This window comes from Thalassophryne amazonica, chromosome 12, assembly GCF_902500255.1.
Source record: "Thalassophryne amazonica chromosome 12, fThaAma1.1, whole genome shotgun sequence".
Classification (NCBI taxonomy): Eukaryota; Metazoa; Chordata; class Actinopteri; order Batrachoidiformes; family Batrachoididae; genus Thalassophryne; species Thalassophryne amazonica.
In genome coordinates, this window is record NC_047114.1 from 29,560,351 (window position 1) to 29,584,848 (window position 24,498).

The 24,498-nt window shown below is 39.8% G+C and overlaps 1 protein-coding gene across 2 annotated transcripts in view; it reads right to left on the reverse strand.

Moving 5' to 3' along the window:
• Positions 1-24,498, reverse strand: part of rpl5a (ribosomal protein L5a) — a 33,107-nt gene continuing 8,609 nt past the window's right edge. Inside the window, exons 3-8 of one of the 2 annotated variants that reach the window (XM_034183396.1) lie at positions 16,871-16,986; positions 16,657-16,791; positions 6,981-7,183; positions 1,478-1,655; positions 347-432; positions 1-170 (exon numbers count right to left, since the gene is read on the reverse strand). In XM_034183396.1, the coding sequence (XP_034039287.1) occupies positions 68-170; positions 347-432; positions 1,478-1,655; positions 6,981-7,183; positions 16,657-16,791; positions 16,871-16,986 (821 nt within the window). In that variant the 3' untranslated portion in view covers positions 1-67. Of the gene's footprint in view, positions 174-346; positions 433-1,477; positions 1,656-6,980; positions 7,184-16,656; positions 16,792-16,870; positions 16,987-24,498 lie in introns of both variants that reach the window. The other variant, XM_034183395.1, reaches the window with a different exon arrangement.

The following is a 24,498-nucleotide window of genomic DNA, read 5'->3' on the forward strand; positions in this document are numbered from 1 at the left end:
TTTGTCTGATTTTCCAATAACTTTATTAACGTGCGTTATCTCTGAGCAGCAGGACGCCGTGCTGATACTAGCCATCCCCTGCTTCTTGTTCTTGTGCTCTTAAGAAGCTGGCCTTTTTCTGGGCAACGCGGTCCTTCCTCTGTGCCAGAGACATCTTTCGGCGAGACCACCTGCCGGGATAAAGGCATGCCAACAGATCCATTAACATTCTGCACATCAACAAACAACAGTCGAGTTGAGCTGCTCGGTGTTCTGACACACTTATTTCCCCTCCGCATGAACATGATGTGTTCATAGGTTATCTGCTACAGAGGAGTGTACTAAATAAATAATAATAATAACCCACCTCTTCTTGACGTCTTTTTTGGGTTTCTTTTCATGTATGGGGTTTGCTCTGATGGCGGCGTGTGCGTTTTTGTACATGTCTTCAACCTAAAAACAAAGACTACATTATGCATGTTTATGTAAATTTCCTGGCATTTCTCAGCATGCATGTTTGTTTCTCTTGCTTCTCTCAGCCCCGTCTTGAAAAGAACAGTGGACATCAGCCAATGCAAATGAAGGACCAACTACATTTAGCTCAGCATGATTGAGTCATCACAGAGAAGCAGAAACCACAGCTCAGCCAATCACTGGCCACATAAAAGCCAATAACCTGGTTCAAAGGAGCGGTGAGCTGCAGTGTTTGGCCCGCCTGACCTACAGCGCATCTGGAAAGTATTCACAGCGCTTCACTTTGTTCACATTTTATTTTACAGCCTTAATCCAAAATGGATGAAATTCATTTTTTTCCCTCAAAATTCTACACACAATACCCCAAGAACCGACCCCAGGTGGACTCCAATTAAGCTGTAGAAACATCTGAAGGATGATCAGTGGGCTGTGAATACGTATGTACATGACTTTTAATTATTTTTAATAAATGTGCAAAAAGGTAGAAAAACAAATCCTTTTTCATGTTGTAGAGAAGCTTGAAACTTCTACTGGACTGGGTTGCTTGACGCGAGGACATTTCAGTTCAAATCGCAGAAGCTTCCTCAGCTAAAATTCTTGCTCTGGTAGTCTGACTTCTGTCTTGACTCTTGTAGAGAAGAATAACAGAAGCCACAAAATCTGGGGTTTGGTTAGGTTTAAAACTCCAGCTTTTGTGGCTTCTGTTATTCTTCTCTACAAGAGTCAAGACAGAAGTCAGACTACCAGAGGAAGAATTTTAGCTGAGGAAGCTTCTGCGATTTGACGTGAAACGTCCTCGCGTCAAGCAACCCAGTCCAGTCGAAGATTCAAGCTTCTCTACTATGGAAACCACCTGGACAACGGAGAGCCTTCACAGAAACCTTTTTCATGTTGTCATTATGGGGTGTTGTGAGTACAATTGAGGGGAAAAAATGAATTTGGAACAAGTGAAGCACTGTGAATACTTTCCGGATGCACTGTATGTGAGGGAAAAGTGAGCATCAGAGGCTGAAGGTCATCTTACCATGTCTGGTGTGACTCCATTCTTGATGAAGCGAGAAAACTGTTTCTTATAGGCGTCCTCATCATCCTCCATCAGGTACGACATGTAGTCGGCCACGTTCATGCCCATGATGTGTTTCCGATGCACCTCTGCGTTGAACTCTTTGCTCTCTGCGTCATAACCGGGGAAGCGTTTTACACTAGACAGAGACATCACACTGTTTATTAGCAGGCTAGAATAAAATGTGGAGTTTTATCAGGATCTTTTTTCACAGTCTTACATTAAGCCACTAGTTTTAAAAAGTATTTTTCCAAGTCATTTTGGCATCTTGTAACTATTAGGGCAGTCAATAATAATTATTTACATTATTGATTAATCATTCTTCTGGATCTAATTTCCAGAATATACAGTTGTGTTCAAAATAATATGTTTAACCCTAAAGTGGCCAAACTGTTTTAGGGATGAATATGACCGAGTGGGGTCATTTATTACCCCACTGACTTTATATTGGAATAGTTTTAGGGTTCTTCATATTTATTTCTTTATCTCCAATATATTTGTCCATCATCCTTTTCATCCTCATTCTGGGCATCGAGAATCAGTCTCAATGCTTGTGCAGCTGTAAATCTTGCTATTTTAGGTCTGTTGGCCATGCGTCCCTGCAAAACAGTAAAATATAATGATTAGAGTTGGCAAATTACAATACCATCTGAAGCTATAATGTCAAAAATCTCAGATCTTCCCGGGTCATCAGTGACCCACACATTTGGATTATACTTGCTACATGTATCGGCTGATACTGCAAGATTCTATGAACAAATAAATTGACAAATTTATGGTAGGAAACGTTTTGGGATTAAATTAGGAAAATGGTGCACAAACATATATGCTCGGGGTCATAAATGACCCCACTTGATCGCTTGAGGATTAAAAAAGTGAGTAAAGCTCAAAATCCTCACAATAGTGTTTTTTATTTCCATACACATAAATGCATTGGAAATGCTGTACATTCCAAATTCCATTCCATTCCAAATCAAAACATGAAGACAACCATCAAATTTGTTACTACTTTACAGAAAGTGAAAGAAAAGGAATATTAGGCTGCTTAAAAAACGGCAATGTCTGCATTTTTCTGTGACCCTTATTCCACCCTTAAAGGTGGCCCTTATTTAAGGACGAAGGCGGTAAATGTTGTACATGCTGGTTGTTGTACATTTCTCCCTGAAAATCTGAGTAAAATAGGCCGTTCTAGACTTTGTTCAGAAGAACAGCATACTTTGATCAAATAAATTGGCTGAAGAGGGGAAAACATATAAAAGAAGTGCAGAAAATGATAGGCTGCTCAGCTAAAATGATCTCAAATGCTTTAAAATGGCAACACAACCAGAAAGATGTGGAATAAAATGGACAACTGCCATTCAAATGGATCACAGAATTGCCAGAATGGTAAAGACTCAGTCAGTGATCAGCTCCAGTGTGATCAAAGAAGGTCTAACGTTACCTGTGAGTACTGCAACAAATAGAAGATGCCTATGTGAAGCCAAGCTGTGGACAAGAAGTCCCTGCTACTGGCGTGCCCAACCAGTCGATTGCAATCAACCGGTTGATTGTGGGCTGAGTTCCATTCGATCGCATGGGGGGGGGGGAAAAAAAAAAAAAAAAAAAAATCCTCGAGAGGATTTAGTACTGCTATAACAGACTGATGCAGCAGGCAGCAGCAACGCACCAAGAAGGATGCCGGCTGCTGTTAAATACCAGAGAAGAAGAGCTCTTCTATGGTGGATAAGAAGCAAAAAATAATCATTTTCATCCTGTATTATTTTCATTTATTCGAATGTTAAATACATCTATCTTATCTGCAATGTACCGTATTTTCCACACCATAAGGCGCATCTAAAAGCCTTAAATTTTCACAAAAATCGGCCATGCACCCTATAATCCGGTGCGCCTTATGTGCGCACTGAATTCCAAAATCTGTAAAAACGACTGACGACGTCTTTGACCGTCGGAATATCGGACCATTTCCCGCTGACACAATACGTAAAGTACGTACGCTAGCAGTGTAGAGTACGTACCCTGGCAGCGATAAACCAATAGGCGAACATTACGTAATACGTAAAGTACGTATGCTGGTAGCGTAGAGTACATACGCTGCCAGCGATAAACCAATCAGAGAAGAGTCGGTGAGTCTGTGGTACATACACTTACCTCCGCCACTCCTCCGGTAGTTACCGTATACTACAGGTATGCTGCAAAACAACATTTGTTTGTCTAAGGACCCCCGAAAATGGCGCCAGCGAAGAGACATGCTTACGAGGCACAATTCAAACTGCAGGCTATCGGTTATGCGGTTGTTCATTGGAATAGAGCAGCTGCGAGAGGAAACAAGAAAATGAACTGCGCCAAGTTAAAAAGACCAAATGGCGTTTCCACAGAAACAAATCGAGGTGGCCACAGCTAGAAGACCAGCTGTTCAATTCAGACACAGAAGATGAAGACTTCGATGGATTTGTGACAGAACCATAATAAAAAATAATGTGAGTACCATATTGTTAAATACCGGTAGTTCAAAGTTGTTAAAAAGTTCAAATAAACTCACCGTTTTGCTTCCGTGACCTTTTTTTTTTTTTTTGTAGACTATATGTTTTAGCGTGCGCCTTTTGTAAGGGTTAAGTACTCCCTAATTGAGACCACGCCATATAATCCGGTGCACCTTTTTGTAAGGGTTAAGTACCCGCTAATTGAGGGTGCGCCTTATAATCCGGTGTGCCTTATGGTGCAGAAAATACGGTAAATGTGTCTTTACTGAAGAAAGGGAATTTGGAATGGCATTTCAGTCAATTCACAAGAAATACGATAACTTCTAATGCTAACCCGGCTAAATCTCCTCTGCTCGCCCGAAAAGCCCAGGAATTGAAAAGCCGGCGAGCATGAAGAGTGATGAATGTGGCAAACAAGACTGCAGTGTTCTGTTCAGGCCAGGTGCCTGAGGACATTTATTCTGTTCAGAGCTGGAGGAGACACACATCTGCTGCATCCAGACGTTAGCTGGCTCAGCAGAGGTAAATTTCTGGAACGGTCTTCTGCCTGAAATTAAAAAATTTAATAAGAGTGCATGTTATGATGATCATGTGCAGAGCATCTTGTCAGAATTTGACAGGTGCTTTAGTGACTTTGCCTCCAAAGAGCCTGTTGTCAGTTTTCTTTGTTTTCCATTTGGGAAAAATATAGATGTGGACTGTATACCATCCAAAGTGGCATCACTCTTCAACCTGAATCCTCACACTGCAAAATGACATTGAGCTCAAATCCAAAGCAACACCTGACATGAATGTGCAAATCTGGAATCTAATGCAGAAAGAGAGTGCCTGAGTGCCTGCTTACAGCTGGCTCTCAGCTCCTACTGTCCGGACTATGAGAGACCGGCGTCCTCCTCTCAGTGTCAGAAGTCCCACTAAGGTAGGGAACAACTTTTCCAACTTGAAGCCAGTCCTAGGCCTACTTGTGCTTATTCTTTTTCACAATGCACATTTACTTCAACGATGCATTATTATTGTTAAAATCTGCCAGAAAATTCTATTTCAGTTTCAATTTATTTTCATTTATTCAGCGCCAATCACAACAAAGTTGCCTCATGGCGCTTTACACAAGTAAGGTCTAACCTTACCAACCCCCAGAGCAAGCACACAGGTGACAGTGGTAAGGAAAAACTCCCCCTGAGGAAGAAACCTCAAGCATACCAGACTCAAAGTGGTGACCCTCTGCTTGGGCCATGCTACAGACAAATTATAAAACAGTTCATAATACAAAATCCTGGAAATGTTGCACAGGACATCAGGTTTTCCAGGCAGACAACACAACAAAAAATGTGTTATTATATTGGTGCACAATATATTGTGGCTACGCTATGGTGTGTGATATGGCTTGGTAGATCTCGGTACACTGTCAACTTTAAAAGTAGATCTCAGTTCAAAAAAGGTTGGGCACCGCTGCCCTGCTAAGTCCCATTGTTGAAAAACCAACATGTTGAAGAGGTTACAATTTGCCAAAGAACTGACTGACTGGCCTAAAGAGAAATGGTGCAACATTTTGTTGGACAGATAAAAGCTAGATTGTTGTTTTTGGGTCTAGGGACCACAGGCAGTTTGTCAGATGACCCCAAAAAACTGAATTCAAGCCACAGTACACAGTGAAGCATGGTGGAGCATCACAATATGGGGATGTTTCTCATACTATGGTGTTGGGCCAGTTTATCACATACCAGGAATCATGGATCAGTTTGAATATGTTAAAATACTTGAAGCGGTCATGTCAATTTATGCCAAAAAGGAAATGCCATTGAAATGGGTGTTTCAATACAACGACCCCAAACACATCAGCAAGTGAGCAGCACGTTGGTGCCAGACCAACACGATTAACGTTATGGAGTGGTCAGCCCAATCCCAGGACCTTAATCCAATAGAAAACTTGTAGGATGACATCAAAAATCTTCAAGCATGTTTCAGTTTATACAGTAAATGTTTGTAAAGAAAAATGTAGACTATTTTTTGAACAGCCTAATATTCTTTTTCCTGTTCACTTTCTGTAAAGTCCTAACAAATTTGATAAGATTTTCCTTCATGTTTTGATTTGGAATAGAATGTACAGTGTTCCCAATAAATCTTTGTGTATAAAAATAAAAGCTATTATGAGGATTTTGAGCTTTACTCACTTTTCAAACGCACTGCTGTTATTTTTGAACACAACGGTATTCCGAATAACCACCAAAACTGAATCACTCATTTCCCAGAGCTTTAGCTGTTTGTTTAATAAATTACACTGAAATCCATTCATTACGTTTTGAGTTATCCTCTTAAACTAACACTACTGAAAACATTACCTCCTTGGTGGCAGTAGCAAGAAAAATATTCTTATCATTTACATGCAAAAAGGTACAAAAACAAATTTTGTTGAATGAGCAATTAGGTGGTTAACTTGGTACTTTCTCAGTATGAACAGAAAAGCCACCTGTACCATGTTTGAGGTGGTTCCCTCCAGGTGCTCCAGCTTTGATAAGATTGAAAAACTGGTAACTTTAAATTGTCTATATGCGTCGACCCTGTGATAGATTGGTGGCTTATCCAGGGTGAACCACGCTTCTTGCCCAGTAACTGCTGGTTCATTTTGCTTCTCTCAGCCCCGTCTTGAAAAGGACAGCAAGCATCACCCGATGCAAATGAAGGACCAACTACATTTTGCTCAGCATGTTGTGTGTCATCACTGAGAAGCAAAGAACCCACAACTAGAACCCGATCATTTACAAACTAGCAGACAACTAAATACGAGCTACGTGCGACGTGCACAGATGTCTGTGCCACACTGTAGCTGCAATTGTTGATAAAAATCATGTATGGGTTGTTTTTGTTGTACAATATAATAAAGACCACATGGTTGCATTTATGAATTTTGAGTATTATTTTCTTTAAAAAATAAAAGTAATTAAATAAATTAAAAAAGCGGCTTTTTTAAAGTACATCACACTGACCTGTGAGGAATGGCCAGCCCCCCATCCACTGCCCCCTTCAACGCTCCAAACACCTTGTTCCCTGTAGTGGTTCTGGCAAGACCAGCATCCAGGTAACAGGTGAAGGCTCCTGGCTGTCCGTCAACACTTTCCACATTGAAGTCCTCCCCCGTCACCTCGACCTGGCCCTCATACACCTGGTCCAGGCCAAACTTATGCAGCAGCTAAAATATACAAATAAAACAAAAACAATTAACCCTAATCAGTACACATGTACCCCAGTGGTCTATATATTCCATATATTTTCTGAACCCTTAAACCTAATGAAATTTTATGTAATTGTCACAGATATATTTGTTTCCAATTTTACTTAGTGTGATCATATTTGATTAAATAAGGTAGGCTCCATATTCATTTTTCTTATGGGTTCTGCTTAGACCCCAGTTTGACAGAATAGTATTTGATCAAGAGAAGGTACTTAGGTTTTGTACTGGAACACTGTTTGAAGAAAAAAAATATTCTATCGTCTTTCTTCCAAAGTTGTTGCAAAGTGACCCCATCTAGTTGTAACAATGGCCCAAATTAAAAATCAATAAATACTAAGTTTCACAGCATTTACTGCTGAGGGTTAAATAAAAATATGAAAATGGCTCAAGGAGGACACTGCTGTCCGGTTGGCTAAAGCAGGTCACTGGTGAGACAAACAAGCCCGCAGTCTATTGTTAATTTTGTCTCCCAGTTTTCCAATCTTGGATAACTGGGTTAAGGTTGAAGATGAGATGATGATGTTTTAGTCGACTAAAAGTCTCAACATTTTAGTCCAGTTTTAGTAAAATGAGAACTCAAGGTATTTTAGTCAAGTTTTAGTCAAAACATTTTTGTCTTTTTCTTCAGAGATAATTTTTGTTTATTCATCCCAGTTGACTTCTGTTCCGCAGCTGAAATATTGAATAAAGGTCTGGAATAACAAACATCTTGAATGAATCTTCAATGCAACTTTGCTAAAAGTGTCTTGTTTGTTGATTCAATACATATTTACAAATGATGCACTTGTTCTGATGTTTTACATTTATTACAAACACCAACAAAGTAAAATAAAATAAAAACTGGTGTTAAATAATATGACTCTCACAGCCGAGCAGATTCAGAGGGATATAAATGTAAAATGTTACTTTGGCCCTGGTCTCCCCTACAATACTTGCACCTGAAGCGCTGCTGCACGGCTGTGGTCAGACTGGAGCGCTGAGACTTTGACACCGGGCTAAGTTCTCCCTGACAGAACAGAGGACATCTCATTTCGGGGAAAAACAGCCTTGGTTGGTTGTAGTTTGCTGTATGTTTTACAACGTTTGGAAAGAGGTGTCATTTGATTTAAAACGGCGATTCACTTTTAAGTTGGTGATTATGGAATGATCCATCTTTCCACCTTTACTCAGCAAAAAGCTGCAGCAAATCCCACCGCACATATAGACACGGACCAGATGATATTATCATTATTTTCATGAGGGACACTAACTTCAGTTTAGGAACCAGAGAAGCAGGAGATATTAATGTTCCAGTCCACAGCAGAGATCTGCATCGTTGGCTGCCCCACAAAAAAGCACGTTAATGAGGAACGAATAAAACTGTCCGTGTGAAGTGGTGGACGAAGAATCGCAGAATTGCGCAGCGAGAGAATACGTAGCCTACAGTAGAGTAGAAGAACTGCTGGCCAAACACATGACAGCTTGACCGGATGTTGTGTTTTTTTCCTTGTGTAGCAGACAAAAACGAGAAGGGAGTTTGTTTATTTTTTTATTTCTTGCAAAACATTTTCATCTCGTTTTTATTCGTCAACAATAACGCACATTTACAGAGTTTTAGTCAGTGCTTTTTTTTAGAACATTGGTGCCGTCTCATCATTGCCTCATCTTAGTCATGGGAAAAAGGGTTGTTGACGAACATATTTCATCTCGTTTCGTCTGACAAAATTAACACTATTGCAGTCACCACAGATGCATGCCGAGGATACTGGCAGATGTATTCCACTGTGAGATATCCTCCTCACGGTTGTCTTGCTTGGATGTATACAAGACATGCAAGCATCTACAAGTGAAAACTTGTAAAAACTTCAGGAATACACAATAACATCAGAAAAGTAACAGCATCAGGCAATAAAAGCTTGATAAAGTTAATTACAGGCAGCAGCAGATATGCAAAACTATGCAGATATAATTGTCCCAGAAGAAACCAGTCGTACCCCACCCTTTTGTAAGTGCCACAGAGGGACTTAAATACTTGGACATCAGAATTACTAGTAAGATAAGTAATCTTAATTCTGCCAATTAAGATAATTCTGCTACCGCAGGGTCATAAGAAATCACGAGATGGACAACAATGCCTCTACTGGGAAGAATTAACATAATAAAGATGTCTATACTACCTTAATTTTCATATATCTTTCAGTCGATTCCGCTGGCCCCTCCGCCTCCTTTTTTTGTAGAACCAGAAAGCTTTTTTCTAATTTCATCTGGAACAATAGGAAGCCAAGACTCAGACTCTCCCTCTTATACTTACCTTATGATAGGGGTGGGCTACAGTTGCCAAATCTAGAATGGTATTATTGGGCCGCTCAGTTGAGAGCTACTGTTTTGGTTTTCAAATGTTTTCATGCCATGGGTAGAAATCGAAAAACTGTCCTGTAAAGGGCTGTCACTGAACAGCGTTCTATACTCAACATCTTTTAAAACCTTAACCCTCTGGGGCTGACGCCATCATGGTAAAATATCAATAACATACCTTATAGTAAAAAGTCACATATTCTTGTGTAAATTCATGCAGCCTAAATCCATTCAAAGCCACAATGTCTTTTTTACAATGAAAGAAAGTCTAGATTAGTAAAAAAAAACAGTCACCCAAATATACTTCAAATGATGTCAAATCACATCAAATCATAGTTTTACCAAATTCATATTAATATGTTTTTCCATAACATGGATGGTAATCAGTTTAATTTTTTATGGAATGCCCCTTTAAGGTAACTAAAATTTGTCAATTTGGTACTAATAACAAAAAAAAAAAATGTCAGTGGGTGTACTGAACTTATTTTGAATGGTTCTGATACTTGAGGTATCAAGTGTATGTTGTGTAATGGAAACAATGAATCATAAAAAATGATTTTAATAAATTAGCTCTAAAATGTCTGTCTTCTTTGCTTTTGTATTCTGATTTTCTTTATATTCACAAAAAACATTCTTATGCAATTTTTATATTTAATTAATGTGCTTGATGTAAAAGAGGCCAATTATGATCAATTTTGATGTCATAACCATTTTGAAGTTAGATAAAGTTAATCAAGACCCATCTTATCTGACATAATTGTATTTTCATAGCTAAGACTGACATAATGGTCTATGTAAGTTGTCTTATTGGTTTTCTTGTGCAAGAAAACATAATTAGACACCAAAATTGTCATAATCGGACCATCATAACAGATTTTATGAATTTGACCCTTCACGACAAGTGCGTTGACCTTTCCACATTTTCGGTCATTGTGACATAACGCAAGGTCAAAAATAGGTCAAACTATATATTTTTGAACTCTACTCGTCAAGATAAGTAATTTGATATGCATATCAGAAGGATTGGACCATTTTTGAATTTTGACCCACAAATGGGGGGTTTTGGCCCAAAAATGGCCAAAAACTGATTTTTATTTTTTGCATTGCCCCTGATGTGAAACCTTACTATATAAGGACTTGATCTAGCATAGATGCCTGCTTGTAACAAAAAATGCCAAAAAAAATTTTTTTGAAGCACTTTTCTGCCTTCTGCTGGCTGTCTGCATCGCTTTTTTTTTCTTTTAGTTAGTTATCATTAATGCTTCGATCTCTCCTTTATTTATTTATTTATTTCAAGTACTTTTATTTCTGCCAAGTGTTGATGTTGTTGTAATTATTGGATATTATTGTATTAACTTGAAAAATCTCAAAAATATGTAAAAACAAATCTGAATCTAATTTTATGACAGGTAAATCATTTGTTTGTGAGAGACAGCTACTTAATTATGAGTCAAATTTATAAAAAATAAATAAATAAAAAACTAACAAGAGTAAGGAAGCTGAACACATAAATGTTAAGACCCCTAAAACCTGTGCCATTTCTCCTCCAAAGGAATGCTGGTGAGAAAAAAAAAGGACAAAAACTGGGGACCCAATAAGAGTACCGCAAAGCCAAAAGATGACGACAACAATGATGACATCAGGAAGTATTACACAAGAGGGGAACAGACAAAAGCATCAGAAGCAATTCAATTATATAGTGCCAAATCCCAACAAATCTGCCTCAAGGCGTTTTACACGAGTACAACCCCTGGCAAAAATTATGGAATCACCGGCCTCGGAGGATGTTCATTCAGTTGTTTAATTTTGTAGAAAAAAAGCAGATCACAGACATGACACAAAACTAAAGTCATTTCAAATGGCAACTTTCTGGTTTTAGGAAACACTATAAGAAATCAAGAAAAAAAGATTGTGGCAGTCATTAACGGTTACTTTTTTAGACCAAGCAGAGGAAAAAAATATGGAATCACTCAATTCTGAGGAAAAAATTATGGAATCACCCTGTAAATTTTCATCCCCAAAACTAACACCTGCATCATATCAGATCTGCTCGTTAGTCTGCATCTAAAAAGGAGTGAACACACCTTGGAGAGCTGTTGCACCAAGTGGACTGACATGAATCATGGCTCCAACACGAGAGATGTCAATTGAAACAAAGGAGAGGATTATCAAACTCTAAAAAAGAGAGTAAATCATCACGCAATGTTGCAAAAGATGTTGGTTGTTCACAGTCAGCTGTGTCTAAACTCTGGACCAAATACAAACAACATGGGAAGGTTGTTAAAGGCAAACATACTGATAGACCAAGGAAGACATCAAAGCGTCAAGACAGAAAACTTAAAGCAATGTCTCAAAAATCGAAAAATGTACAACAAAACAAATGAGGAACGAATGGGAGGAAACTGGAGTCAACGTCTGTGACCGAACTGTAAGAAACCGCCTAAAGGAAATGGGATTTACATACAGAAAAGCTAAGCGAAAGGCATCATTAACACAAACAGAAAAAAACAAGGTCACAATGGACTAAGGAAAAGCAATTGTGGACTGTGGATGACTGGATGAAAGTCATATTCAGTGATGAATCTCGAATCTGCATTGGGCAAGGTGATGATGCTGGAACTTTTGTTTGGTGCCTTTCCAATGAGATTTATAAAGATGACTGCCTGAAGAGAACATGTAAATTTCCACAGTCATTGATGATATGGGGCTGCATGTCAGGTAAAGGCACTGGGGAGATGGTTGTCATTACATCATCAATAAATGCACAAGTTTATGTTGATATTTTGGACAATTGAAAGGATGTTTGGGGATGATGAAATCATTTTTCAAGATGATAATGTATCTTGCCATAGAGCAAAAACATTCCCTGCAAAAAGACACATAGGGTCAATGTCAATGAGCAGATCTGATTTGATGCAGGTGTTAATTTGGGGGATGAAAATTTACAGGGTGATTCCATAATTTTTTCCTCAGAATTGAGTGATTCCATATTTTTTCCCTCTGCTTGGTCTAACAAAGTAACCGTTACTGACTGCCACAATCTTTTTTTCTTGATTTCTTATAGTGTTTCTTAAAGCCAGAAAGTTGCCATTTGAAATGACTTTAGTTTTGTGTCATGTCTGTGATCTGCTTTTTTCCTACAAAATTAAACAACTGAATGAACATCCTCTGAGACCGGTGATTCCATAATTTTTGCCAAGGGTTGTAAGATCTAACCTTACCAACCCCAGATGTTTCATGGTGATGGTTGTCATATGATTTTCCATTTTCAGAGGTTCAGCGGTACACCCTGCTGTCTCGTCATGCTTTGTAATATCCTTCATCAGATCACAAAGTAAAGAGAGTCTGTTGTGTATTCAAAGAAAAGAGACTGACAGGACACCAATGCATCCTTGAACATCCCTGTGTGTCATTTTAGTGTTCTAAAAAACAAATTTCTTGGCAATCTATGAGGTTTATAGATAGATATATTAAAGTTGAGCAGAATTTCCTAAAACCATGACGTCATATTTAGGGCGTGAAGACATAAACTCCGTGAACCTCTGCACTGAGAGAGGAAGAGAGCGAGCTCTTGTTTTCAGTCTGTTTTTTTTCCCCCAGGAGCTGTCCTTTCCTTTTTCTCCACTTCCTAAGAAATCCAACGAATGATTTGAAACCGCAAAAACCCAGTTTTTCCAATTATCAAATTGCTGAAGTGCATGTAAATGCGTTAGATCAGATTATTACAGTTATCTGATTATTATTGTCATGTAAACATGGCCACTGTCTTATGTGTAATCGCTATTATGCTGCTTGTAAGGCATATGTATACAGATAAGTCATATATAAGCTGTCTCAGCACGGGACAGACAACAGGGTGCCAAAATACAATCAAAATTTTCAATAACAGTATAGTAGATCATTTCTAGGACAATCAGTCAATTAGTCAATCGTCAGGCTGCTTCCATGACTACAACTATTCTCCTAATTTCCAGGTTTTCCAGAGTGTGAGAGAACCCAATTGTTTTTCTGTGTCATCAGTCACCGTCATATCAATTTATCCGTGGCAGCGAAGACCATGTCTTGATCAATTCCCAGACAAGGTGATGTAGACACACCTGTGCATGGGTTTGTTTAATGTTGTTGCACACCAACAAACACAAGGTCCTTGACAGATCCTTAGCCTGGTCCAATGGCTGGGAAATTCCAGACGAAAGGGGTCTGAGGACCTGCTGCAGCCCTCATCTGCCTTCACAACAACTGGGTTACAAGCTGTCACCTTCTCCACCTCATCTGCCATTGGGGACTTCTTGTTTCACCAAAGCCCTGTTAGCCATCTCTCGTCTTCAGATTTCTTGCTGGGCCTTCATGGTTACCGTAGTAGTCACAGGGCACACGTGTCCACCTCACCCCAACAAACAATCCCCTACTTGATCCATTACCCAGGTGTTATGACACAGACGAGGGGTTGGATTTTGACTCCCAACTGTCATCAATCATATTGACTAGGGGTGTCAAGGATCACAATAGCCATGGTTCTGGGGGGGGGCACCCACTACTTTGCTTCCTATTTTTAAAAACAACTTAATAAGCAATTAAAACAAAGAATATTTTGCCCGTTGTCCTGAATACAACCCCTGGCAAAAATTATGGAATCACCGGCCTCGGAGGATGTTCATTCAGCTGTTTAATTTTGTAGAAAAAAAGCAGATCACAGACATGACACAAAACTAAAGTCATTTCAAATGGCAACTTTCTGGCTTTAAGAAACACTATAAGAAATCAAGAAAAAAAAAATTGTGGCAGTCAGTAACGGTTACTTTTTTAGACCAAGCAGAGGGGAAAAAATATGGACTCAATTCTGAGGAATAAATTATGGAATCACCCTGTAAATTTTCATCCCCAAAACTAACACCTGCATCAAATCAGATCTGCTCGTTAGTCTGCATCTAAAAAGGAGTGATCACACCTTGGAGAGCTGTTGCACCAAGTGGACTGACATGAATCATGGCTCCAACACGAGAGATGTCAATTGAAACAAAGGAGAGGATTATCAAACTCTTAAAAGAGGGTAAATCATCACGCAATGTTGCAAAAGATGGTTGTTCAGTCAGCTGTGTCTAAACTCTGGACCAAATACAAACAACATGGGAAGGTTGTTAAAGGCAAACATACTGGTAGACCAAGGAAGACATCAAAGCATCAAGACAGAAAACTTAAAGCAATATGTCTCAAAAATCGAAAATGCACAACAAAACAAATGAGGAATGAATGGGAGGAAACTGGAGTCAACGTCTGTGACCGAACTGTAAGAAACCGCCTAAAGAAAATGGGATTTACATACAGAAAAGCTAAACGAAAGCCATCATTAACACCTAAACAGAAAAAAACAAGGTTACAATGGGCTAAGGAAAAGCAATCGTGGACTGTGGATGACTGGATGAAAGTCATATTCAGTGATGAATCTTGAATCTGCATTGGGCAAGGTGATGATGTTGGAACTTTTGTTTGGTGCCGTTCCAATGAGATTTGTAAAGATGACTGCCTGAAGAGAACATGTAAATTTCCACAGTCACTGATGATACGTGGCTGGATGTCAGGTAAAGGCACTGGGGAGATGGCTGTCATTACATCATCAATAAATGCACAAGTTTACGTTGATATTTTGGACACTTTTCTTATCCCATCAATTGAAAGGATGTTTGGGGATGATGAAATCATTTTTCAAGATGATAATGCATCTTGCCATAGAGCAAAAACTGTGAAAACATTCCTTGCAAAAAGACACATAGGGTCAATGTCATGGCCTGCAAATAGTCTGGATCTTAATCCGATTGAAAATCTTTGGTGGAAGTTGAAGAAAATGGTCCATGACAAGGCTCCAACCTGCAAAGCTGATCTGGCAACAGCAATCAGAGAAAGTTGGAGCCAGAGTGATGAAGAGTACTGTTTGTCACTCATTAAGTCCATGCCTCAGAGACTGCAAGCTGTTATAAAAGCCAGAGGTGGTGCAACAAAATACTAGTTATGTGTTGGAGTGTTCTTTTGTTTTTCATGATTCCATAATTTTTTCCTCAGAATTGAGTGATTCCATATTTTTTTCCTCTGCTTGGTCTAAAAAAGTAACCATTACTGACTGCTCCAATTATTTTTCCTGATTTCTTATAGTGTTTTTTAAAGCCAGATAGTTGCCATTTGAAATGACTTTAGTTTTGTGTCATGTCTGTGATCTGCTTTTTTTCTACAAAATTAAACAACTGAATGAACATCCTCCGAGGCCGGCGATTCCATAATTTTTGCCAGGGGTTGTAAAAACAAGGCGTCCAGTGTATTAGAAATACATTTTTCTACCCGCTGATCCACATTCATTCAGATTAGTGGTCGCACTGAGCTAATGCTAGGCAAAGTTGGGAATACTTGCAATTTACCAGAGCTGTGGCGTTTCAGCCACTTCGGCTGCACATGTGCTTTGAGCGCAACACTCAGTTCAGCGGGCTCCACACTGCACAGAGAAGACACAACGGACACTTTGTCCTCAACTCCCTTATAATGTGAGAGATTCTTTTTGTGATTGGAGTACGCCAAGTCTGTTGACTGTCTGGACCATGAGGCTGTAACAGCTAGTCACTCCCTGAGACTTTTTTAAATAGGCTGTGATCACGCAGTTGCATTTCTTCAACCCAGACTGTGATTTTACTGGAACTGCATTGAAATTAAAGCAGTATTTACTTTAAAAACATGTCACCATGAGAGTCACTTTTAAGCAAACTGTAGAATTTATCTGCACTTCATAAGCATGCCAAATGGCAGAGGGTGGTCTGTACAGAGCACTATGATGTGTACAAACCACTAATATGTACAGAAACAGCCTATTTATGAATAAATCACAAGTGGCACATAAAACTGTTCACAGACAGCATCCAGTTCCTCACAGCTCCAGCCTCACAATCTTGCCCTCAAGGTGCACCAGACTGATGCATTAAAATTTAAAGGTATACAAAATTTTCTACGGGAGAAGACTGGATGAACCCTCAATAGAGGGTCACCCAGTATAGTCTCACAAAATCCTCTGGGAAATACTGAGCTACAATGCAGCATTTGTGACCAAGAGTTCTTACCCGACGAGCTAGAAGTAGCCCTGTGCAGTAAGCTGCAGCGTAGTTTGTCAGGCCCACAGTGATGCCATATTTAGGCAGCTCATGCGAATAAGCAGCAGACACGATCTGGTCTCCTTCAATCTTTGCGTAGGCAATCTGGAAGGAGGATAGACAAAGGCAAGTCAGCTCATTCATTGTTAATATGAGAGCACATACACTTCAGCCTGTCACTGACCTGGCAGCAGATGTCCCTGTTGGACAACCTCACAATCATCCGGTACTTTGGCGTGTTGTACTTGTTCTTGTCCTGCACAACCAGGTGTTTACGGGCATAGTAGTCAGTTTTCCCCTCTGGAAAAGTGAGACTTAATAAACCAGTGCAAGGTTTAAATTATTCATGTTAGTGATACTGAACGCTATGAATGTAAGCATGAAGTATCAATGAGTTCTGTACGTACACTGAGGTTCTCAGTGATCTCCGTAGGAAATACCTACCATAACCGCACGTCATGTATTACATTCATCGGAATGCCCACCCTTCCATATATATCGATAAAATGTCTAATTTCATCACAAATAACACTCCTGTTTAGTGCCAGATCTGTTATGTCTTGTGCACGTTTGTACTGCAAACTCTCAATATGAGGTCACTGTCACGCAACTACTACTCTTTTGAAAGAAAAAACAAAAACATTTCATGCAATAAAATAAATAAATTAAAAATAATATTTCCTCAAGCAAAACAAGTTTTTGTGGATCACACTGTACACTTACAGAACTCAGGAAAGACCACCGCAAACTGACATCACAGGTAAGATGTGGAAGTGACCAGAAAAACTAAAGATTTTTATTTACTTATTTTTACGATTTTTGGGGTGATGAAATTAATCGAGGGGGCCATTTAAGCAACTTTTATAAAAAAAAAAAAAAAAATGGGGTAGGTGATAAGACACACAAGGTAGCTTACTGAAAAGCAACAAGATCTTTTTAGTCTTCAAACAGAATCTGTTCAATAACCCATAGGCTGAGGAGGTCCCCGTGTGCGCAAGATGTCCCCTAAATTTTCCTTCATATATTTTAACTAGACCATGGGACAAATAAAAAGTTCTGGGTAGACTTTTGCTACCCCAACAGTAATGAGAAAATGACATCACAAGCCATGCCTACTTCATGCTCATCCAGTAGTATACTTTAGGGGTTTAAATGGTAAATGTACTGCATTTATAGGGCGTCTCAAAAAAATGTACCCAAAAGAACTTTGAAATATGAATATCAGGAAATGGTTTTACTGGGAAATAATGGTGTTTTTCCTCATTTCAGGAACCCTAAAGTTTGTTCTGCAAGACAAAGTCCAGGAAAAATGCCACAGTTGACACTAATTCAGGGAACAAAAATCGTCGAGTTCAGTTGCAACGCACCTGGGCTGACTTGCATCGCTTTCAATACAAAATTCAGTCTCCGAGTGAACCAACTCCACAGCAAATGGCAAGGAGACTTTAATTTGCTAGGTGGTTTTCCGGAAAACTGGAGACGGACGATTTGTTTCTTAGGAAATTTCAGATGAGGAGGTTACACTGATCATGTGGTGTAAAAGATAAAGGGTTATAACATCAAAAAGGAAAGACTGAACTAAAAACTGCATTGGGGAGAAAAATTACATGTTTCGACCACATGGTCATGCAGAAAATGTCTGATAATATTGACTGGCTTTTCTGTGTTGTCAAAAAACTTTTGGGTAGATTTTTTGAGACACCCTATATATAGTGCTTTTCCATCTGCATCAAACAATCAAAGCGCTTTACAATTATGCCTCACATTCCCCCATTCACATAAACACTCACACACACCGATGTCAGGGTGCTGCCATGCAAGACGCTCACTACACACCGGGGGCAACTTGGGGATTAACGACCTTGTCCAAGGGCCCTTAGTGATTTTCCACTCTGGGGTTTGAACAGAGGATCCTCTGGTCTAAAGTCCAACGCTTAACCACTAGACCATCACCTCCCCTAAACAAGAGAGTTTATTATTGTTTAGTAGACGTTCTGACTCGGCACACATTGTTTGACAAAATGGAACCTGTGCACTCAGGGAAATTTGAGTTTGAAAGTTTCTGTTTGTTTGGTTCTTTTTGTTTTGAGGGGTTATTTTGACACGTTTATGTCTGTAAATGTATGTATTTGTACAAAGGTTACATCAGATTTGGGCTTTGTATAATGTTAGGGACCTTTTGCTCAGTCTGTTCTGGTGAAGAGCAGCTTTATTTCATTCTACTTTTAATGTGTTGATTTCATAAATGTGTGGAAGCACATGAAATTACACAACGTAATAAAAAGTGGCTTTTGCTAAAATGTTTTTTTTTGTCATGTTTTCCTTCTGTACACTGATATTTAATTGTCAAAAAGAATTCACAGCTTAAAATAACACTGCGAGCTGCAGAAAGGGAAACACTTTTTCTTTTTGAATTCACTAAATTAGTACCACTCCAGCGACACGCTCCTAAACTTTCACACAACGCCCAATGCAAGAAATTTGGACGTATCATTGCAGTAGTGTATGTATAACACATATGATTATAAGTGGTGAAATCAGGATTTTCCTGGTGAAAATTAAATCAAAGCCAATGCCTACCTATGGACAAGATGCAGAATGTGTCTTTTACCAGATAGATCTCTTTCAGTGCAGCTTCTTGTTCTGACTTTAACACAAAGTTTACACCCAAGTCTTTCATCGCCAACTGTAAATGGTAATCAAAACATTCCAATTGTATACAGTGGTCCCTCGCTATAACACGGTTCATCTTTCGCGGCCTCGCAGTTTCAAGTATTTTTTTAGTGCAATTGTGCATGCTTTTTTTTTTTTTTTTTTTTAACAGCATATTGTGTTCTGTGTCCTTATCAGGCGGGCCAGTCACGGCACCAGTCAGCATGACTGCAATTGTTCTACTGCCTCCGATGCGCTTACTGAGTCTGCGGGTTCGGTAAACGCTGCAGTGGGCCACTCACACCGCCCCCTCTCTGCTGTGCAGAGCTGCGGCCAACTCTGGCAACAGGTCCAGAGACTACGCTCGTTTTGATGCGGAGCGCTCCAGCAGCCCGCAAGGATAGACTTCTTGCGGAAAAATCCGCAGCGCTGCATGGTCTTGGTAACAGCAGCCGCAGAGCTCCGTGGCCATGACTTGGATTCTTTGCGGGTCCCGCATCTGTAACCCCGGAGGCAGTGAGCGACGGGAGAGCACGCGCATTGTGTTCTGTGTGTGTCTGTTTATAATCTTCTCGCCCAGAAGAAAAAAAGAGAGTGTTTACACAAGAGAGAAAAGTGAGAAAATGTTAATGCCTGTTTGAGAAAAGTGTATAAAGTGTGTAGTGAGGAGTTTTACAGCCTTAAAACATCTAGAATAATTGTAAAAACTAACGCTGACTATTTCACAGATTGCGCCTATTGCGGGTTATTTTTAGAACGTAACTCCCGTGATAAACAAGGGACCACCATATTTCTGAACTCTTCCGCATCAAACTCCATCGTGTCAATGTTTACAATGTGCTTGAGTGATAACAGGTAAAGTTGATCCAAAACTTTAAGCTTCTTAAATATTTATTATGGCCACTCTTAAAACTTCAGCTATCTTTATAATTTTACTACTGGTAAATTCTGAGAATTGATTTAGAAGAGATATACTCAGGCAGCAAGGTGGCTTAGTGGTTAGTACCGCTGCCTCACAGCGAGAAGGTCATGGGTTCAATTCCCGCCTGTGGCCTTTCTGTGTGGAGTTTGTATGCTCCGGTTTCCTCCCACATCCAAAGACATGCGGGTAGGTGTGTGTGTGTGTGTGACTGTGTTTGTTTGTCTGTTTGTGGCCCTGCAACAGACTGGTGTCCTGTCCACGGTGTACCACGCATCACACTCTATAACTGCTGGGATAGGCTCCAGGCCCCTGCGACCCTTAATTGGACTAAGCGGCTGAAGATGCATGTGTGTGTGAGATATACTCATCATTATCTTCACAGGAATATATCACAATTATCTGGGAACTACTTTTTGCGCAGGAATTCATCAAGCATGTCGGCAGCGGGCACGTACTAACACAGAATATACAGAAACTGTATATCGCTGTTTGGCCAAAATGAGAGCGTCCACTGCCTGAGCTAGTGGCGCATGTGAGAGTATGGTGAAACACTGATGCTCAGTCATCGCTGTTACTGTTGTCCAGGATGGTTGTTTGGCAGAAATACCAGAGCGTTGTCAAGATGTTGAAGAGGCTGATGCTCACATTATTCCCCACTGCAATGCACGTAGTAAAAACCATGGCAAGGCAAACTGTTGTCCTGTCAAATGACAGTGATGTCTTCATACTTCTCATGCACTACCGGAATGTCTACCGGAATAAAAAATTCGAGTTTTTTTTCTCCTCTCGCAGTGACGCACCTTTTTGCCCCCAGGACCTTCCGTAGCTCCCCCCTCCCCGTCCCGTTTCCTTCACACAATAACAAAGATGGCTAACTGCTAATAGAGAGCGAGTTTCGTCAGTGGTTTGAGATTGCTGTGACAGATGTGGAACAAGTGATTGGACGCTGCAAAGTTTGCCTAAAGACATGGTTCTCCCCAGACAATGGAACAATGGTGTGCCGTTGTTTTTTTGTTTAATCCAGCCAGTCTGTTTGTGCTGATCGGACTGCTGTCTGCTCTTCGGCAGCCAGCTGAGCAGAGCAGAGTCACAGCGCTGCAGCTCAGAGTGAGAGAACAAAAACTCCGTCAAAGTCTTTCAACAAAAACAGCTTCTTCTACCTGCGTAGCTATTAAGGCTTTATTTTACAGATGAAAGCTTTCATGTTTCCAAAGTTTGCTCAAATAAGCCGCAAAGACAGTGTTAGAGTGAAGAGTCTCGTTCCCTCACAACGAGAGAGAGAGAGGAGGAAAAAGTGAACAGAGGCTCCACACTAAAAAAAAAAAAAAAAAAAAGCAGTGAAGCAATTTTAATCAACGATCATCTTCACCACACAATTCACAAACAGTAAAGTGTGAAAAACTGATTCAGAAAGTTTTTCCATCCAGGATTTCATCTTTATGAGAGCAAATTTACTTCTTACAGAAGTGTCTTTTTTATTATTGTTTCTGCACCAATGACACCAGATCAAATTACTTGTATGTGAGAACTTACTTTGCAATAAATTTTATTCTGATTTGACAATCAAATCAGTCCAGGTTTAGCTCTTGTACAAACAAGACAATTAGGGGTTATATTATTTTTAAAAAGTATGCAATCCCACTCAGAAATGTTAAAAAGAAAAAACTAAACTGTCAAAAACTCTGCCTGTCTGACTGGATTAAAGGTACAGTGTGTCATTTTTAAAGAAGAGGAGAGCAAATGATATGTCCATCAAATATTGTGTTTTTAAACTTTTCAATGTTATTTATTTTATTAACTTAGACAGAAACATGCAAAAAGAATTTTGATATTATAACACAAGTGTCTTTTTTGTCTATTATTCTTGCTTTTAATGCATCTAAAACCAGTCAAAACGACTCACAACGCGCCGCCTCGGGTGATTATTGCCAACAGCACCGCTATACTAAAAATTTCTGGGGCGAACCCTGAAAGCCCATCGCAACAAAACGCAGCCGCACAACAAACTTATTCCAGTATCTAAAACAAAGGCATCCAGCTGCATGGGAGAAATGCTACACTTTATGAAGGGAACAAGAGCGCAAACTCCCGCTAAACACCATCTTACTCTGGTGGAATCATTTACCCAAGAGTATTTTTTTTAAATCAAAAGAACAGTTGGAGCTTCAATTCCAGGAGGTAAGTAGGGGTTAGCTTTAAGTTTTTGATAGAATAAAAGCAAAACTTGTTTTGAGGTATCTCTGTCATTTGTACTAAATGTTTTCTTTTAAAAAGTAGGGAAAATAAATAAATAAATAAATAAATCGGGAGGGGGGGGGATAATCGAAAATCCAATTTTTTCTGAAAAAATCTGAGATTTTATTTTTAGGCCAAATCGCCCAGGCCTAGGTAAAACTGATAGAAATATCAAAATATACATACAGTATAGTAAGTTGAAAGTGGTTTTAATTATTATCACTGAGAAATAAAGTTTGTACAGTTTCTCAAAAGTGTATTTCTTGGAAAGCGCGCTGGTAGCGTTCCATCAGCGGTCACGTGATGCCTTGACATCACAGCGTGTAGAATCCTGTCTTTGTCTGTTAGATTAACAACAGGAACAGATGGACCTCAGCATGGACAGTGACGAGATCAAGAACTTTTCTGACTCCTCTTCAAGTGTGGATTTCTGACTCAGATCATGAGGTTGTCGCAGCAGTGATTAGACCCTACAGATTGGAGCCGTATCTTTCGGACGAACATTCAAACCAGGAGCATTCTGGCAGCAAAAATAATGCCAACAGTGTTTATGGCGGAGCCGAAGCAGAGGCAAGAGACGTGCCAATTCCAATGGATTTTGAAAGGCTGCAGAATATGGAATGGTAAGGTAGGCTTTGATTTTTGTTGCTGCTGTTTATAACACTCTAATTACTGTATAGCATTTTCGATTCGAGCGTCTGCTTACTGCCTTTGTTATTGTTCCGGAGCCGTGATAGTGTAGCTATTACTTGCGGACCACCGTCATTACCTTCGGGTTTTTGCCGTTTTTGAGTGCCTGACATTGCATTCATCCGTGTTTAGTTACGTTATTTTCAGGAAAGAATATGAAATAAACGGCTAAAGTTTAGAAAAAGATCGCCGAAAACAACAGTGAACATGCCGCCGCCGTGTTTACTACGCAAGTTCCTTGACCATTTCAAGATTATTGTGAACATATTATTTGGGGTTGACATTTTATGTGTTCCTGTGAGCGGTGCGAGAACATGGAGATGGTAGAGGAAAGTGTCTGCTGTCGGGAGCAAATGCGTGTGTGCGAGCAGAGTGAGGGGCAGCCGGACATTTCGTGCATCACACAACACCGCAGCTTTCGATCAATCTGCCTGGACTTGAAAAGGCTAAAACCTTTTGCCCTTGTGTTTGTGCAATATGCTGCGACACACTGGTCAGGCATATCGACAAACAAGTCCCTGACAGCTGTGTTTAATCAAAGTTTCTGCCGGTAAAAAAAAGTGTAAGCTACAGCCGCCAGGCGCGCAAGCCGATACGGTCTACACGTAGTGACGTATTTTAGGCTTGGCGCTCAGTGGGAAGCTGGTCATGGGGCATGCACATTTTTCAGTGGCGGGACGTTCAAATGTTATATATAAAATGGGAGAATCGCATCCACTTTCCCAAAACGCTTAGGTTGACTGAATTATATAACCTTTGTTACATGTAATAAGACTATGTTGTCTTTAAGTGTCATATCCACTTTAAAGCGTTTGTTGTATAAGCAATCATGATGGCGTCACTATTTTGAGCTTTTCCTCATGTTGGGCTCCAGAGATAAAATACGAGGGTAGGCTGAAAAGTTCTAAGGCTCCCCATGAAGGAGTAATGCATTAACTGCATTATAGTGAGCCTTAGAACTTTTCAGCCTACCCTCGTACAATTATCAGTCATGCTCATTTCAAGCAAATAAATATGAATACATATATTTATCAAACAGCAAAGTGTGCTGTAGAATGACACAAACAACAGAGTAAATGGACGTCTGTTCCTGTGCGGGGCTGCAGTGCACAGCAGAAAATCACAACGTAAACAATAACAGATAAATGCCACAGTAAGCTGGTTTAAACTGGACTCACTTTTTTTAGTTGGACCACTGTCAGTCACTTCAGGACATGAGTGTTTGCTGAGTGTCTGCTCCACGTGTGATTGTAAACCGTGTTTTTGCCTCGTATAGTGACATTAATTAGCTAGTTAGCTGTGCTCAGAGCTGT